Source organism: Sinocyclocheilus anshuiensis, unplaced genomic scaffold (genome assembly GCF_001515605.1).
Source record: "Sinocyclocheilus anshuiensis isolate Anshui unplaced genomic scaffold, SAMN03320099.WGS_v1.1 scaffold274, whole genome shotgun sequence".
Lineage (NCBI taxonomy): Eukaryota > Metazoa > Chordata > Actinopteri > Cypriniformes > Cyprinidae > Sinocyclocheilus > Sinocyclocheilus anshuiensis.
The window spans coordinates 1,793,818-1,812,991 of NW_015547698.1; the positions used below are offsets into that span (position 1 = coordinate 1,793,818).

Here is a 19,174-nt window from a genome sequence, read left to right on the forward strand (position 1 = left end):
ACAGACACACAGCGAGCGAGAGAGAGAGAGAGAGAGAGAGAGAGAGAGCGAGAGAGAGAGAGAGAGAGAGACCATGGCTGTTTAACACACACCCCTAGAAAAGTTCAGCTGTCAGCTTGCGATCCACACACACACACACACACACACACCTGCAGAGAGCCATGTGATTATCCAGGTGATGACATTAATCTAAGACAGCTATCAGCATCCTGCCCTTCTGTAACCATGGCAACCGCATCCCCGGGGAAATCAAGCAAGCCCACATCATCTCCATACACTCAGATGACACACACGCCAATCTGCGTCAACACACACCGCTGCTGAGCTAAAGCGCTTCTGACTGCTACATCGACTCACTGACCCTGACAAACAGGCACAGGTGAACAACTCATTATCACGACACACACAAGAAAAGCCACAGTCCTTGAGCGCGCGCGTGTGTGTGCAATGAGTGTCCAATGAGTAACATTTTTACCTGCTGGATGATTAAAGATATCAAAAATTTCCCTTACTGCTCTTATGTGTGATGAGATGCATAAGGAGAAATCCAGATGGACAATGAAGAGGGACTACTCAGCAGTTTTACTGAACACTACACAATGTAAAACACATGACGATTTCAAAATAATAATTAAAAAAATTAAAATAAAATACAAAATAAAAACGATATAAAAAAATAGCTGCAAGCAGCAATGACGGGCCGGCAGCTCCACCACCCCGGTGGCATCAGGAAAACAGTGCACAGCGGGCACATGCATTTCCAGTAACCTTCTGGCAGTCTGGGTTTAAGGATCACAGCAATGAAAAGGTTACACTTTAACATCAAGAGTGTGAAACACACACACACAAACAAAGGGACCATACATAAAACTTTGGTTACACTTTACAATAAGGCTTCATTTGTTAACATTAACTATATTAGTAAACATGAACAATATTTATATAGCATTTATTAATCTTAGTTAATATTAAGTTTAAGTTATACTAATACATTATTAATTAAAATTTAAAGTTGTATCTGTTAACATTAGTTAAGGTACCATGAACTAAAATGAACATGAACATTTTTATTAACTAACATTAACAGATATTAATAAATGCTGGAAAAATATTTTGCCTCCCCAATGTCTTGAAGTCATGTTGACCGAGTTTGGTGGCAGAGATTGGATGAAAACCCTAGGAGGAGTGTCGCAAATTCAACAGCATGCGCTTTCACAAAACCCTAAATAGACGACTTCCTGTTGGGCGGAGCGCTGATTGTCAGCACAAAAGTTGTTCGGCCTGATGAGATATTGAGATATTGAGACATATATATATATATATAAGCATTCCGGATAGGGGTGGGAAGATCGTTCCACCAGCCAGGAGTGGTGAACGAGAATGTTCTGGAAAGTGATTTTGAGCCTCTCTGTGATGGTACCACGAGGCGTCGCTCACTAGCGGATCTCAGACTTCTGAAGGGGATGTAGATTCGTAGTAGTGAGTGGAAGTAGGCGGGTGCTGAGTCTGTGGCTGTTCTATATGCAAGCATCAATGTCTTGAACTTGATTCGAGCCGCAACCGGTAGCCAGTGCAAGGAGATAAAGAGAGGTGTAACATGGGCTCTTTTGGGCTCGTTGAAGACCAGTCGTACCGCTGCAATTTTGGTCCAACATTTTTAGTTTCAGTGAAGAATTTAAGTGCATCAGTTTCTAGCAACCACCTAATACACCCTACAGTAATTGCATAGCAACCACTCAGAGCATTCTATAGAAACATGCTTCAAAACCACCCAGAACACTGCAGTAATCTCATAGCAAATGCATTAAAATCCATCTAGATTACCATAGCTCATTAAAAATCATCCAGAACCTCATCAGACCTAGCAACACATTAGCAACCACCCTGAATCATGATGACAATTACACGTCTGGCACTGCGCTTCTACAACTGAGGTATGCTAAGCCAAACTGCATGAGCATGTAATCAACAAAAGGCCATTTTCATTTCATCTCAACGGGGAACGAGGGATGAACGTGGAGGAAATGTGGGCGTTAGAGATGAGAAACACGCAGACAAAAAACAGGAACATATATTCCAGAGTGTCAGTGTGACCCACGTCATCCGATGCTTCATAAACCAACACAACATCTATCACGATAAAAACTATATTCTGTCTTCATAACATCTCACAAGCAATGACATACTGATACAAAAACACATTATCTTGGGTGTGCAAAAGGGACACAGGATTGAGCCTGGCCTTTCTCTGCCTGTGCTTTCCTGTCACTCCACTATCCTATTTAATAAAAGGGAAAAAACAACTAATATTTATTTAAACCACAAAATATGTAAATATAAAAAAAAAATCTAAAATTATTTTTGAATATATTTTCTAAATATTGTATAGTCAAATTTATTTTGTATTTACCTTATTTAATTTTTAATTACATGATATTTAAATTATAAAAATGTTACATTTCTATTTTTATTTCAATTATATTATTAATTATAATTATAGTTTTACTAATTATCTAAACACCTTTAATTATTTCACGTTTTTGTAAAATCTTTTGCTCAAATTAAAGTAATTCTCTAAAATAAATAAACTCTAATATTCTCTCATATAAATACATATCAAATGGCACATATTTAAAGGTCATTTCCAGCAAATTACTTTCACATTTTAAGGCATTTTAACCATTTTTATAAGGAAAAGGGGATTTAAATCATTTAATTTTTTCACGGTTACTGTAATGCAATACAATTTATGTAAATATGGGAAAGCAATAATTTTAAGGTAATAGACATTACATTTACCACAGACATTTTAACATGAGACTAGTGTGACAGAATCACTTACTTTCCTTTTGGTAAAAAAAAAAATAAAAAATAAAAAATTCAGGCAGCACAATTTTGCATTTAAACAGTGAATGAACCCTGTGCACTTCCACTGAAAGTGTGTTACTGTAAACACAGCCTGATGAAAGGGTCAGAGTTATTTTCTGTAGTAATTGACAAATGCTGTCGATAGAGATTAGCTCAATCTGATGCATTCCTTCAGCTGCTTCGCTCAAGGGCACAACTGAGTTTTTCCTCACCGGAATCGATCCAACAACCTTCTGGTTAGCCGTCCTGAGCCTCAACCACCAAACCAAATCACTCCAGCGTCTCTCAACAGGGCCATTCAGCACATAAACACACACACAACAAACTCACAGACAGGAAAGTCCCAGTTTGTGTCTTTACGTGTGATCGTTGAGCAACTCTTCAGCTGAAGTGGACGCCTCAAGCTTAAAACACATGAATTACAATGCTTTAATGTCCAAAAATTCTGCATAACTGTTTGCACTTAAAATGCAGACAATTTCAAATTTCAAATATTTAAATCAAACCAAGAATCTGTTACATTTTTCCAACTGCACAAAATCTCCATAAAGTCTCTGAATCCTGGGCGTCCAGTACAGCTGATCATAATACCAAACCCTTTTATGAACATTATGATATCCTCTAAACAATTTGCAACACAAACATCTTTTCACTGCCGTGTCACACAGAGAAAACGTTTCACTGTTCACCGGCTCTTCACATGCACATCAAGCCCTCAATCATCTCTATTAGCTGCAGTCGGATGATTGGTGATGTCTGCGGAACAAATGATGCGCTTTGATGATGTAATTTTACTCTACTGATGCATTAAGCGATGACAGAGCTGAATATAAATGTGTGGAATAGTGACTGCAGTACAAATCTTCACCCGATAACAATTAGTATTTGATTCTTTTAGAGGGGGAAATAAAAAAGTTTCACTTTTTATGAGTTGATCTCATTAAAAACGCAAAACTAAAGCCGTATATTTTATTCATATTGACTTTTAACGCAGGAAGAGTCAAATCGCTTGTGATTTAGGGCAAGTTCGGCATTATTAGCTCGCTTTTTTTCGCCAGTGTCACCAAGAATGCCATTACATCATAACGAGCAACCTTGAAATGACCCAAACAAAAGCCCTTGGCACAGAAATATTTTAGGCAATTAGTAAACCAATGGCAAGGTAATTTGCAGAGATACTAGATAATAAAACAAATGTGCCGTATGAAGTCCCTGTGCTTGCTAATAGCAGATGCTCGATTCATTAACATCCTGTAACTTGGAGGCGCTGAACTGATTAATAGGTTTTATGGTAATTAATTAGATGCACTGGGTTAATAAAACACAGAAGTGTGAGGGCAAATATTACTGGAAATGTCTCTCCCTCTACCAGGACGCAGCTGTCAATTGTCTGGTGCTACGCTGCCCACTGCTGGTTATGTGCGGTGCTGCAATATGTTAATGAGCTCAGTATTTATATATATATATATATATATGCAAATGAAAACAAAGCTGTGAGGGAAAGTTTGTTGTGTGGAAAACAACAGATTGTATTTTGTCATATGGAAAAAGTGCAATTGTTTCATACAAGAAAGGAATTCCTATGGGTTTGAAATGACATCAGGTAAGTATATGAAAACTGAATTCATGTAAGCTCTGAAAATTTTTTTAATCAATTGTTTTTATTGGGTAGAAAACAAACCATGGAGGAACAGCATTTGAAGAGAGTGTCAGTGAAACATTTTCAGCATGTTTGCAGCGTATTATTGTACAACTTTTTGTTCATGATTCAAAACGCAGTATGATAAAACGTGAATGGATACTGTACCTGGATCATGTGTAAAGAGTGTGTGAATATGATGTGAATAAGTGAAGATTAAAACGGGCCCAGAGAGGCAGCAGGCTGAGCACGTGGATGTCGCCCCCTAGTGACTGGGAGCTGAATTACTGCCATCCATCTCATACAACAAACAGCAAAGACAGAGAAGCTAATCGCTCGATTGTGTAATCGCCTACTTTCAATTGCGCATGCTTCCAGTGTGCGGTACAGAGCCCTTAAAGGGACATGGAGATGGAAAAAATGGGATGGGATATATTTCAATGCACGTGCTTTTGATTTTTGCTAAATTTATCAGAGGAACGTAAAAATTTTGCGAGAATGCAAAGTTTCTCTGGGGAACGCAAACATTTGCGAGAGAAAGTTTTGCATGTGAATGCAATGTTTCTCTCACAAAAGTATTTTTTCAAAAGTAAGTGTTCCCCCAAGAAACTTTGTTCGCTTGCAAAAGCGCTGAAACCGTTTCTCCTCCCACCTCATTATTCATCGCAAACATTTTATGAGCACACAATTTTTTTTTAGATAACGCAAGTTGTTACAAGAGAATGTAAAAGTTTTGCAAAGCAAATGCAAAGTTTCATGGGGAACGCTAGATTTTTGTGAAAGAATGCGAAGTTTCTTGGGCAACAAACGTTTTGCGATTGAACGCACAACCATTGAAATATAACACAATGTTTCTTGAGAGCACACAAAAGTTTTGCAAACGAACGCAACGTTTCTTGGGGGAACGCAAAAGTTTTGCAGGCAAACACAAAAGCATTCAAATATTTTTCCTCCCGTCTCTTTTTTTTTTCCATCATCATGTCCCTTTAGGGACTCCGTAATACGGCCATTTGTTCGCAGAAAAAAAACACCATCACAAACAGCACAATAAGCATGGTAAAAGCAAATACAAAACGGGGTTAGGTTGAAATTGAAACAGATGCTCGCAAGGCTCAGTGCATGCAATCAACATTACCATCAATGAAACGAAAGAAAACGACAAAACCCTCCTCCAGCATGCACCCTTTCCTGCCCAATCAGAATTAGCCCAAACCAGATGTCCACGCCCACCCCGCATCGCCAAGACAACGCCCCGCCCTGAATGCCCAAGCCCCACCCACCGACTCTGCATACAGAAAAGGAAAAGCAGGGATATCAATCGGTTTTTGAGTTTTGAGGTGACCAAAAATGCTCTACCTGCGCACCGCATGCTCGGACACACTGATGCTTCGGGAGCGGAAGGTGTCCATGGCCGACAGATCTTTCAGGTCTTTAATGGGAGAGTTTGCACTGGGGCCTTGCTTTGCCACTTTGGTTGTCCGCAAACTGCCCCGAGGGCAAACGAGGTCAGGTGTGCACCAGCATAACGTCGTGACCAGGGAGGGTTGGGGGGAATTTGGGGCATTTTAACCATGTCGGCATGGGTGGATGGGGGAGTGCGATTGGTTGTGGAGTGTCACGAAAGGGGCCAGCGACCAATCACAGGTGACAGACCCGAGGTGTCGGCACCCCCCCAAACCACACCCACCACGCATGGCCCAATCAGAGCAGGGGGGAGGGGTCAAATAAGGAAGTGAAAGGAAAACAAAGTAACTTGGTCAGCAGTGCACACTGAGAACCAGAAAACATGGACGACACTTAAAAACAAAAAATAAAGGAGGAAACAGAAAACTGGAAGGAGAAACAGCATAAAAAAGATCAAAAGACACATAAGGCATAAAGTAAGCAATATACTGTCAGCACTCTACGAAAGGAAGTGAAAGAGGAGAAAATAAATTAAAAACTCATCAGAGTACAAACATACTGGTACAGGGAAGAAAAAAAGCATTCAGACACTGCTATGATCATTATACTGGAAATTAATAGCAATAGGAAAAGAGTGATATGATCATGTGTATGTGTGTGATTTAATACAGCAAATAAAACACAAATGAATGACCGGATGGGGTGAAACTAGAAACTGGAACAGAGAATGCAAGGCCTGGAAAACTAGAGAGAAAAAATAATGAAAATCTAAATATGAACCCTGTTTACATGCACATCAGATTAAGATTGGTTTTCTGGTGAAGGGGCCGTTTACACGACAATGTTTTCAGCCAAAAACGGGAAACTTTTTATGCGTTTTGCCTGTTTTTATACAGTCTATGGTTTTGCCTGTTCGTTTACACGACAACGGCGTTTTGGGTACTGAAAACGCATATTTTTGAAAACGGGTTTCAAAAGTGCGAGTTTTTGAAAACGGCACCGTTATCATTTCCGTGTAAACACCCAAAACAGGAATCTTTGAAAACGGTGACGCCATGCGCGTGCGTAGTACGTGTTAGGTATGTAGACATGCGCAGTACGTGTCGATTTTAAAGGCAAGCGTGAACAAACATACACAACAATGGCGGAGTACATGGTACTGTTGTTGCTGCTCAAGAGTTTGCTAACGCTTCTTCAGCAAAGTGTGGCTTTACTTCGCCAATGTTACAACCAACAGCGGAGATGCATCATATACAACATATAATCGTCACTTCCCTACAGGTACTGTTTACTAACAAGGTGACAACGCCAACTACTGGCCTGGCATACGTAATACAGCGCTTTTGGACGTTTTCGCGGATATGTGTAAACGCGAATCGTTTTGAAAATGTTGTCGTCTATATGTGAAACTTTTTAAAAACGCAAGGGAAAAACTTTTCCGTTTTTGACCACATCGTTGTCGTGTAAACGTAGCCGAAGACTTGATCCTGAAATGAACATTTACTTGCCAGCCTCTGACCTAAAATATTTACTATGTTAATAATTTAACAGCACATTTGCATTTTCAGTCTTCTGATTTTGGTTAATGGTCACATGGCATACAGGTAAACAAATAAAATATTTAATCTTTTTTGTGTTTTATTATGATTGTTCTATTTAAAATTTATTTTTATTGGAAATTATGCCATTACTATTTTTTTACCAACCTGTGAACCCCAGTACTTCCATAATCAGTCAATTCTGAAACGGCAATAATTTAAATAATTTTGTACAGTAATTTTTTCTACTCTTGAATGATCCTCATTCATGTTATTAACAAAACATAGAGAGTCTAAATTTGGGTTACACTTTATTTTGATAGTCCACTTTAGACATTCTACTAACTATCATGTGAACTACATGTCAACTAATTCTCATTAATTTGCAGCTACATGTCTACTAACTCTCAGAGTAGACTGTTAGGGTAGGTTTAGGGTTAGTAGAATAAGTTGACATATACTTGCAAAGTGTCTCATAGTCAGTATGTTGTATGTTGTGGACCCATCAAAATAAAGCGTTAGAAGATATTTAGCAGACAGTTTACTGATACTCTAATGACTGCTAGTTACTGCAAAGTTACTTACTGTTAGTAGAATGTCTAAAGTGGACTATCGAAATAAAGTGTTACCTAAATTTGATTTGTATGACAAAATTCTCATAAACATCTGAATATTCTTGTGCATGTAAATGGTTGATCTTTCTCTTTTTCAGGCTTTCAAAAAGCTCCAGCTCCAGACTTACAAAAGAACACTGATGGTTTCCACAGAAAATGAACCTGAAACCAGTTTTAGGACAATGAGATTAGATGGCTTTGTTGATCATGGACTGTATTAGTGATATGCCTGGAAAAACATCCTTGGTGTTACAATAATTGCACCAGGTGTGCTGGTTAAAATGGTTTAGTAAGTTGTTACCATGGAAATTTCAAGTAAACTGATTTATAGGACAGTGGTCAATTTCACACCAAATACAAAAAGTGAAATCAAGAAAAGCGAAAACAGAGAATGAATGAAATAGAAAAGAATGCTTATTGTAAGAAATAAAGGGGAACTAATAAGGAATAGGAAAAAAAAGACTTGCTTCAGTTCAAATCCAGATGTTAGTAGGCAGGACTGTTACCTCTAGTTTTTTGGTCCCTTTGTTAAACATCATATGACTAGTTATTTCAACTATTACAGGATGGGACACTGGCTCATTATTAAATATCAACACAAGTTTTTAGAGATGTGTGTACTGTTTGTATTCAGGTGTTTTTTCAACTATGGGAATTTTTAGTCCTTTTCGAAATTAAACTCCATTAAAACACACGTTTTATACTCGTTAATTTAATTTGTCCACTAATAATTCTAATGTTTAACAGTTGATAAACACACTGCTTTCATGAACCCTCACAAAAAGTTCCACCACAGCGTCATTTCATCACATCTCAAATCATAATTTATCATAATTCTGTGGTGGAAATTAGCCATTTTTTTTACATATATATTTTGGAATAAAACCAAGAAAAGACCAAAAAAATATAGCAAGCATTTTAAGCATCCTTAACATTTTTAGACCGTCAAAATTACAGTTTTATCGAAAATGCACAAAAAAATGTTTTAAAATATTAAAAATATATATTTATAAATATACTGCATTTTGCAAAATCCATAGCTTTCCCAAAATCAATAAATACACACAAATACACACACAAAATAAATATTAAAATATCTTCAAAGTTTGAAACATGCAATAATCTTTTTTAATATTTTTTTTTTTTTCATTTTAAAATTAAAAACATAAAACCATAAAAGGCATTTGAAAAGTATCAAAACTAAGTCTTGCTAAAAAAAATCTCCAGTTATAAGGTCACCTTCATATAGCAAAAAAGAGAAAAGTCAAAATCTATTAGTCTGAATAAAAATCAATCACTGGGACATAAATTGTCCTTAGTTGAAGAAACAGTCTTCCATAAATGAACGTGTTAATGCTTTCGATGTGACAGTCTGCCTGTGAGAAACAATCACCACTGAGACTGAGACTGAGATGATGAGAGAAAGAGAGAAACAGAGAGAAATAAATGAGACCGATAAGATGAGGAAAGCAAAAGAGACGTCCCACAGTCAAACTAGCATCCGTGAGTGGATGTGAAAACTCAGCTGATGTTCTGACATAATCAGACAGATAAAGCCAGAAATCACGACACTGCCATCAACAACAACAAAAAATGAACCAATGAGGCGCCTGAATGACAATCATGTTTTGAGTCCTTCCCACGGCAAAACCTAACATGAGACAAACAATGATCCGGCCCTGCGTGAGTGTGAGTGTGAGTGTGTGTGTGTGAGAGTGTGTGTGTGAGAGAGAGAGTGTGTGAGAGAGAGTGTGAGAGAGAGTGTGTGTGTGTGAGAGAGTGTGTGAGAGAGAGTGTGAGAGAGAGTGTGTGTGTGTGAGAGAGTGTGTGAGAGAGAGTGTGAGAGAGAGTGTGTGTGTGTGAGAGAGTGTGTGAGAGAGAGTGTGAGAGAGAGTGTGTGTGTGTGAGAGAGTGTGTGAGAGAGAGTGTGAGAGAGAGTGTGTGTGTGTGAGAGAGTGTGTGAGAGAGAGTGTGAGAGAGAGTGTGTGTGTGTGAGAGAGTGTGTGAGAGAGAGTGTGAGAGAGAGTGTGTGTGTGTGAGAGAGTGTGTGAGAGAGAGTGTGAGAGAGAGTGTGTGTGTGTGAGAGAGTGTGTGAGAGAGAGTGTGAGAGAGAGTGTGTGTGTGTGAGAGAGTGTGTGAGAGAGAGTGTGAGAGAGAGTGTGTGTGTGTGAGAGAGTGTGTGAGAGAGAGTGTGAGAGAGAGTGTGTGTGTGTGAGAGAGTGTGTGAGAGAGAGTGTGAGAGAGAGTGTGTGTGTGTGAGAGAGTGTGTGAGAGAGAGTGTGAGAGAGAGTGTGTGTGTGTGAGAGAGTGTGTGAGAGAGAGTGTGAGAGAGAGTGTGTGTGTGTGAGAGAGTGTGTGAGAGAGAGTGTGAGAGAGAGTGTGTGTGTGTGAGAGAGTGTGTGAGAGAGAGTGTGAGAGAGAGTGTGTGTGTGTGAGAGAGTGTGTGAGAGAGAGTGTGAGAGAGAGTGTGTGTGTGTGAGAGAGTGTGTGAGAGAGAGTGTGAGAGAGAGTGTGTGTGTGTGAGAGAGTGTGTGAGAGAGAGTGTGAGAGAGAGTGTGTGTGTGTGAGAGAGTGTGTGAGAGAGAGTGTGAGAGAGAGTGTGTGTGTGTGAGAGAGTGTGTGAGAGAGAGTGTGAGAGAGAGTGTGTGTGTGTGAGAGAGTGTGTGAGAGAGAGTGTGAGAGAGAGTGTGTGTGTGTGAGAGAGTGTGTGAGAGAGAGTGTGAGAGAGAGTGTGTGTGTGTGAGAGAGTGTGTGAGAGAGAGTGTGAGAGAGAGTGTGTGTGTGTGAGAGAGTGTGTGAGAGAGAGTGTGAGAGAGAGTGTGTGTGTGTGAGAGAGTGTGTGAGAGAGAGTGTGAGAGAGAGTGTGTGTGTGTGAGAGAGTGTGTGAGAGAGAGTGTGAGAGAGAGTGTGTGTGTGTGAGAGAGTGTGTGAGAGAGTGTGTGTGTGAGAGAGAGAGTGTGTGTGTGTGTGTGTGTGTGTGTGTACCTCTTAGGCCTCTCGTTCAGGCTGGTGCTGCGTGCTCTAAAACTGCTCTGCTCGTGAGTGTCATCGAACGGCAGAAGAGCGTTTGAACGGAGACCCTAATCACACATAAAAACACACTTCACCTCAAGAGCAACAGATCAGCCAGTCTGTAAACACATGAACCCGACAATCCCATCACCCACCTTGGTGATGTACTGAACGAAGTCTTTCCTGAAAGGCAGTCTGCAGCGTATGAACCACATGGCGATCACATGATGGGCGAGAGACACTATGTACTGATTAAACCTACAGAGAATGGAGAGAAAACAAGAAAACATCAGTTAAAATCATTCTGCCTTTGAAATAAAAGTCTCATATGCTCACAGAGGCTGCATTTATTTGATTAAAAATACAGTAAAATCAGTAATATTGTGAAATATTATTACAAATTAAAATAAATGTTTTCTATATGAATATATTTTAAAATGTAATTTATTTCTGTGATCAAAGCTGAATTTTCAGCATCATTTTATTTGAAATAGAAGTCTTTGGTAACATTCTAAATGAACCTCAAGAAGTCAAATATGTAATTAAGAAAAATGCTGGCTACATATACTGTCTGATTACTTAGTGTGTGTGTGTGTGTGTGTGTGTGTGTGTTAGTTCACAGCTGTGTATGAACATACTCACTTTGAGGGGTTGGTGTATGGCAACGATATGGCAAACACGCTAACGTACTGCTCAGCTACAAAGTTAGCATACAGATGTGGGAGCCGCACTAATGCTAAGAGAGAGAGACGAGACAAAAAGCATCAGTACTTGAGCTGTATTTGATCCAGAAGTGTCGTTTTGCGACAGTTGTATTTTAAATGTAGAATGTATACTATATTCTGATTGGTCAGAGTGAGTGAGGCCGTTCTGATTGGTCAGACGGTGAGAATGGGCGGGGGAAACCAAAAAAGGCTTGCACTCACTGGACAGGAACTCCAGCATGGGTGAGGCCATGGCAACGGTTGCCGAGATGTGCGTGAGCTTGACGATGAGGGCGGGCAGGAGTTTGATCATGATGTCGGGCATCTCTACGGTGCACATGGTCAGAGCCACCACACACTGCTTAGCACAGCGGTAAATCAGGCCCTTCTCCAAACACTGAACCAGCTCCCTCTGAGACAGCAGCGAAAAACATGCACAAAAAGCTGTGCTATAAACACATTTATCCAATAAATTCCTAGATGCGCATCTGATGATTGGCTACTATCACCTCCTGAACTGTCTGATACGCTGTCACTCCAGAGATCAGACATCTGCTGCCAACTGAATAATAAATTAATACTTAAAAGTAAGAATAAATGAATAAATGAAAAACACATTTATAATAAATACATTTAAATAAATGTACATGTACTTTAAGTGTAAGAATAAATGTAGGTAAATGTTTTCTTACGTTAAATTTAAAAATTACTTCATTATATTTAATAATACACTTTAATTTCATTTAGTTTAAATTTAATAATACATTAAAGTAAATGTATACTTAATTTAAATTTAATAAAAAGTTTAAACATTTGATTTAAATGTAGTAATACATTTAAATATATGTGTACTTTAAATTTAACAATACATTTAAATAAATTCATATTTAATTAATATTTAATTGAAATTTAATAACAAGTTTAAATATGCTTAAATAAATGTATACTTTAAATTTAATAATAAATGTATATTTAATTTTAATTGAATAAATTGAAAAACTTATAATCTAAATGATTTTATTTAATTAAAATTTTATACATTTTATAATTTTAATAAATGTAATAAATTTTACAAATTTAAAGAAATTTATACTTTAAATGTAATAATAAATCTACATAATTGTATACTTCATTTAAATTTAATACATTTTTAAAAATTCATATTTCATTTAAATTTAATAATACTTAAATAACAAATTTAAACTTATTTGATTGAAATATTTAAATAAACATATTATTACATTTGAAGTACACATTTAAATAAATTAAATGTATTAAACATATTTAAACAAATTTAAACAAAAAAATTAAACATATTTAATTTATATTCATATTTAATTAATACATTTATATTTAATTTAAGTGTAATTTTACATTTAAATAATTGTATATTAAATTTAAATGTAATAATACACTTAAATAAATTCACTTAATTTAACTTAAGGTAACATGCAAGTTAACACATGATAAATGTATGAACGAACGAACGCAGTTTTGTTCCTTATTATTTCAAACAGCCTCTAGAGAATGCCTATGATGCTGTGTAGATGGGCTAATCACTAGAGTTTAGAAAACAGCCCAAGCTAAAATTGCTAGCTAAATCTAACAAAACCTTCATCCTCAAAATTAAAAAAAGAGGTGTTCATACTATGCTCTCATTTGGATAGCGAGGTACACGTGTTTGTGTCACCTGTCGGGACTGCTCCAGGTAGCTGTGGTAGGAGGTGAGGGCAGTGAGAACAGGAACCACAGCAAGCTGAACATCAGTGAGGGAGAATCCATCAGGAGTCTTCTTCAAACGCTCCGATATCAGACGGTCTGTCACCTGCACACAAACACACACACTCTCCCACATTAACTTGCTTCCACATCGTTTATTACACTGAGTTCCTGTTGTATAAGTGTGTGTAGAGTTTGTTACCATCGAGCAGAGAGTGGAGCACAGATGATCGATGTTGCACGGTGAGGTCAGGATCAGAACTTTGTACTGAATGGTGCATGACATCTTATCCAGAACCAGCTTCAGAACCTTCCAGTCAGTCTCCTGAAAACCAAACAAAGAGCTGATGTTTCACCTTTCATACCGCGGTAGTTATATTTGCGCACACAGATTGTGTTGCATTAAAACTATATGTTCGAGGAAAGCTAAAACACAGGGTACTGTGCAAAAAATACGGTATATGATTACAGTAAGGGAAGAGCTGTGTGAGATTGTGTACCATCTTCAGGCACTGTAGCAGCACGCTGAAGGCCAGGCTGTAGGGCAGATAGGCAGTGCGAATGGAGGAGGGCGGAGCCACCGGTGTGGGACTTCCTGTCGGCGGCGACACACTTCCTGTTGGCTTCTTATCAGTCACTCTTTTCTCCGACTCCCTGAAAACCAGACATTTGAGATTTAGTCATCTGAATGTTCTCCTTAATAATTTAAACTTAAATTTAAAATGTTTTTATAATTTATTTAAATTTAATAAATTTAGTCAATCTAACTGTCCTTCATAATAGTTTATACTTTTAATTTTATTAATTTTAATAATAAATTAAAATTAATGTTTACTTCACATTTAATTCAAAATGTAAATGCATTTAAAGTTTTAAATGCAATGATACATTTACATTTATTTAAAGTAAATTTAAATAAATGTATATTTCCTTTAATCTTACTTTAATACATTTATATACATTTTAGTTTAATTTAAATTTAATACTACATTTAGTCAATCTCAATATCCTCCTTAATCGTGTATACTTAAATTAATATTGATAATAAATGTAAATAAATTCAGACTTTAATAAATTTAATAAAACAATTTTAATTAAAAATTTTCAAATAAATTTAAATACATTTATACTCTAAATTTGATATCCTTTAACATCCTCCTTAATAAGTGTAGAAAAACAGCACCGAACACACGCTTGTGTTCTTACCCGACTTCACAGTGACAGTATGGGCTGAACCTCAGGACCCCATCTTTATTGGGGACACCCAGACGATGAAGAGAGTCTGCCCTCATCATCAATAACCAATCAAAAACCTGACAAACAAACAATGAGGGAAAACCACAGGGTTACCTTCCTGAAGTCGAGATGATTTGAGAAGGTTGTAATAATGTTGCTATGCGGTTGCTAGGGTGTTCTGAGTGTTTGCTATTGTGTTGCTGACTAACTCGAGCCAAAAGTCTGACCTTGAGGCGTATGGAGCTCCCGATGGCACTGTAGTATTTGTTCTTGTAGTGAAGCTGCAGATGAGAAATCAGGAGCTCGTACACTCGACTGGTGTGACTGGCCGGCAGACTGTACAGTTTACTCTGGAAACAGACACACCATCACTGGAGCTGCTACTGAGAATAATCACGATTACACTGATTAGTCCAGGTATTGTAGTACCTGTAGTATGTCTAGCAGACCCAGTATAGCGGTGCGGACGTCCTCCATGGGCGACTCCACAGACAGCTCTCTCTCTCCCTCCACAGAGCACGTTAACGGACGACTAGCAACCTACAGGAGCACAGGAGCGTGTTACTCACACAAACCAGGTCTCATTCACATATTACGAATGGATACTATGATGGAAACACATTTAATGAATAAACCAATGAATGCACATTTAAATTGCTTCAACAAGTCATGTGACTGAATCATTTGCTCTTAGAGAAAAGGCCTCTGCTGCAGATCGCTAGAAAACACTGCTACTCATTTTAAACAAATAATAAGTTCATACTTCATTTAAACGCATTCATATATTTAATTTAAATTCAATAATAGATCTATATTTAGTAGTGCTGTCAAACGATTAATCGCGATTAATCACATCCAAAATAAAAGTTTGTTTACATAATATATGTGTGTGTACTGTGTATATTATGTATATATAAATACACACACATACAGTATTTATTTAGAAAATATTTGCATGTATATACATTTATATTCTTATATTATATATAAATATATTTAATATATAAACATAATATTTTTTTTTTTAATATATACATGCATGTGTTTGTATTTATATATACATAATAAATATACACAGTACACACTCATATATTATGTAAACAAAAACTTTTAATTTACATTTACATTTAGTCATTTTGCAATTTATATGCGATTAATCGCGATTAATCGTTTGACAGCACTAATATTTATTTATATAAATATATATTTAATTTAATAATACATCTAAATCAAATAATATTTCATTTAAATGTACTAATAAATCTAAATAAATCAATGCTGATATTAAGTATTGATAAAGTTGTACTCAATTTAAATACTTTGTGCATAATAAATTACAATTATACTAATTTAAAATGTAATAATAAATGTAAATAAATCTATACTTAATTAAAATATTATAATACATTAAAATAAAGTTATACTTAATTTAAATGTAATCATAAATGTAAATAAATCAATACTTACATTTAATACTAGTGAATTTTAATGAATCTAGCCTTTAAATTTAATAATACATTTTAATCAGTGTAAAATCATTTATCACATTAATTGAAAATCACATTGGCTTCAACTTCCATTTCCATTTTTATTTTACACCAATTTCCCAGGAAGTGACTATTTTGTTCAAAGGTTGCTGAATTCAAAAACTCTGTATTGCATAAACTGAATCTGCAGCTTGTCATTCTAAAATCTTTTTGCTTTTTTTTTTTAAATCTAATTAAATTCTTGAGAATTATAGTCATCACATTTAACAACTTCATTATTTTTATTACTATTTCACTTGTCAACCACAGGACTACTTAAATGACCTGCAGAAAATCTCGATGTACACTTTCCCGTACGCATGCAAAAATTCAATTTTTTCATTTTAAATTTAAATTTTAAACCGAAGAAAATGGAATGCCTGCGCTTCCGTTAGTGACATCATCGGCGAGCAGCGCTACCTTCTCGATGATGTCGAGCAGGCTGCTGAAGTGGTGCGTGCTGCAGCCCTCGGCGAGATCCACCAGTAGCTGCGTGGCTTGTTTCCTGACGGACAGATCTCGATCTTCAGCGATCTGACCCAGCTGAGGAATCACCACCACCTCGATCAGCTCCTCCTGGTCACAGAGAACACAGACGATCAAGACAAACAGCAGGGACCTCACGAACGTAAGGACATGCATGTTTGGTTTAGAACTGACCTCATAGAGCTGCCGGTTTGTGCTGAGCACGAAGGACAGGATGTGCAGAACCTTGATCCTGATCACAGTACGGCTCTCATTCCTGACACACACGGAAAGAGAGAGATGCTATTCCCAGGGTTTCGTTTCAAATGTGACTTCAGTGAATATGATGAAGTATCCAGACCTGAAGAACTTCTCCATGAGTTTCAGCAGGTTCTGCAGCCATCTGTCTTTAGCCGGCTGGATGGACTGAGCTCTGTAGGAAATCAGTGTCAGCACAGACGCATCCTATCGGACAGACCCAACAACAGCACATCAAACCAAAATAATGCAATTCATTTCAATACATATATACTTCCTTAACATGGAATAATACATTTAGTCAATGTGAATATCCTCATTCATACTTAAATTAATTGTAATTATAAATTTAAATAAATATATACTTCATTTAAATGTAATAATATATTTTAATTTAAATTAAATGTAGTAAGTTTAAATACACGTATACTTTCTTTAAATTAAATAAATTCAATCTGAAAATCCTCTTTAATTTATACTTTTATTTAATTTTAATAATGAATTTAAAGGTATACTTCAATTAAATGTTATAATATATTTTAATAAAAATTTTATAATACATTTAAATAAATGTATATTTTCTATTCAACCTGAAATTCCTTAATTAAATTTTATTTTAATTAAATTACATTTTAATAATGAATTTAAATAAATGTACATTTTAATTTGTCAAAATTAATCAAAATACATTTAAACATATTTAAACTTTCTGAATATCCTCCTTAATTTACACTTAATTTAATTTTAATAATGCATTTAAACAAATCTATACTTGATTTAAATTTAATAATACATTTTAATGTAATTTAAATGTATTAATAAATTGAAATATATTTTGTTTAAATTTAATAATACATTTCTGAATATCCTCCTTAATTTAGCAACAAATTACGTCAGTCTGAATAGCCTTAATTTATACTTATACTATAATAAATTCAAGTAAATATATACTTAATTTTAATTTAATAACACATTTTAATTTAGTTAAACTTTTAAATAAATGAATACATTCAACAACAGTCAATCAAACCAGACGGCTTCAGAAGAGGTCAGACGGACAGAGAGCGAGCGAGCGAGTGAAACTCACAGGGCGTTTATCAGCACACTTCTCCACCAGACTGAAGAATCTCTGCGAGGATCCGTGGAAGTCGCTCTGCTCGTACAGCTCCTCGACGGTGCTCAGTAACTCATAAACAATCACCTTCAGATCAGGACTGCCCATCGTCTGAGTGCACACACGACATGTATGAAGAGCATCAGGATATAAACAATGACAAAACATCTCAGTGTGTGTGTGTGTGTGTGTGTGCGTGTGTCTGTCTGAGCATGTGGGCTGCGATTACAGCTCTAGTTTTTTTCTGTCTTGTCTTTAATCTTACTAAATGTATCTGCTTGTGCTCTTCTTCAGTCAAGATTAATGCTTTCTGACATGTTTAAGAGAAATATAGCTACTAGTGTATCATGTATATTTTTGCATGTGTGGAACGCTGTATTAACCAATTAGCATCAAGCACAAGATCAATCTGATCTGTTGATAACTTATATTTTGTCTTATTGTGTGTGTGTGTGTGTGTGTGTACCTGTATCTGCTGCAGGAGTCTCTCTATGATGGACAGCAGGATGTCCCACGTCACGACCTGCAGCTCTCTGCCGTACTTCTTGATGAGTCGCGTGATCGACAGCACAATCTCATAGGACACCACCTCATTAGCACAGCTCATGGCCTGGGCACAGAGGTCAGAGGTCAAACACTAGTAAGTCTCATAATATATATAAAAACACAGACTGGAGGCAGATTTGCAGACACCTTGCAGAAGGAAGGCAGGACCAGTGTGGGCGTGTTTTTGAGGGCAGGAAGTCTGTGAGCTCCCCACAGCGCCATCCCAACAAAAAACACAGCACCCCTGAGAAGAGCGGCATCCTCACTGTACACCCTACACCAGACACACACACACACTACTGAGATCACTAGAGCTGACAACATTACAACAATTCAGCTGTTCATAACAACACTAATGATATTTCACAACTCTCAATCCTAATCTCAATACAAAAGCAAAAAAATTGTTAGAGAAAATCTGCCTTTAAAGGTTAAATATTTATTGAAATATAAACATATTAAACATATTAATGTTTTTTTACATTATAAAAAAGTAATTTATTATTGTCATTGTTATTATACATATATATA

General features: G+C 36.6%; 1 protein-coding gene across 1 annotated transcript in view; it reads right to left on the bottom strand.

Annotated features, from left to right (window-relative positions):
• LOC107703706 (tuberin-like) overlaps positions 1–19,174 on the bottom strand; it is a 49,864-nt gene that overhangs the window by 24,285 nt on the left and 6,405 nt on the right. The window contains exons 10-26 of the mRNA XM_016506421.1: positions 18,791–18,917; positions 18,564–18,707; positions 18,071–18,208; positions 17,087–17,190; positions 16,921–17,002; positions 16,681–16,836; positions 15,164–15,274; positions 14,962–15,084; positions 14,705–14,811; positions 13,999–14,152; positions 13,701–13,823; positions 13,470–13,604; positions 12,002–12,191; positions 11,718–11,811; positions 11,231–11,333; positions 11,049–11,143; positions 5,864–5,992 (exon numbers count right to left, since the gene is read on the bottom strand). Coding sequence (XP_016361907.1) covers positions 5,864–5,992; positions 11,049–11,143; positions 11,231–11,333; positions 11,718–11,811; positions 12,002–12,191; positions 13,470–13,604; positions 13,701–13,823; positions 13,999–14,152; positions 14,705–14,811; positions 14,962–15,084; positions 15,164–15,274; positions 16,681–16,836; positions 16,921–17,002; positions 17,087–17,190; positions 18,071–18,208; positions 18,564–18,707; positions 18,791–18,917 — 2,115 coding nt within the window. The remainder of the gene's footprint in view (positions 1–5,863; positions 5,993–11,048; positions 11,144–11,230; positions 11,334–11,717; positions 11,812–12,001; positions 12,192–13,469; positions 13,605–13,700; positions 13,824–13,998; positions 14,153–14,704; positions 14,812–14,961; positions 15,085–15,163; positions 15,275–16,680; positions 16,837–16,920; positions 17,003–17,086; positions 17,191–18,070; positions 18,209–18,563; positions 18,708–18,790; positions 18,918–19,174) is intronic.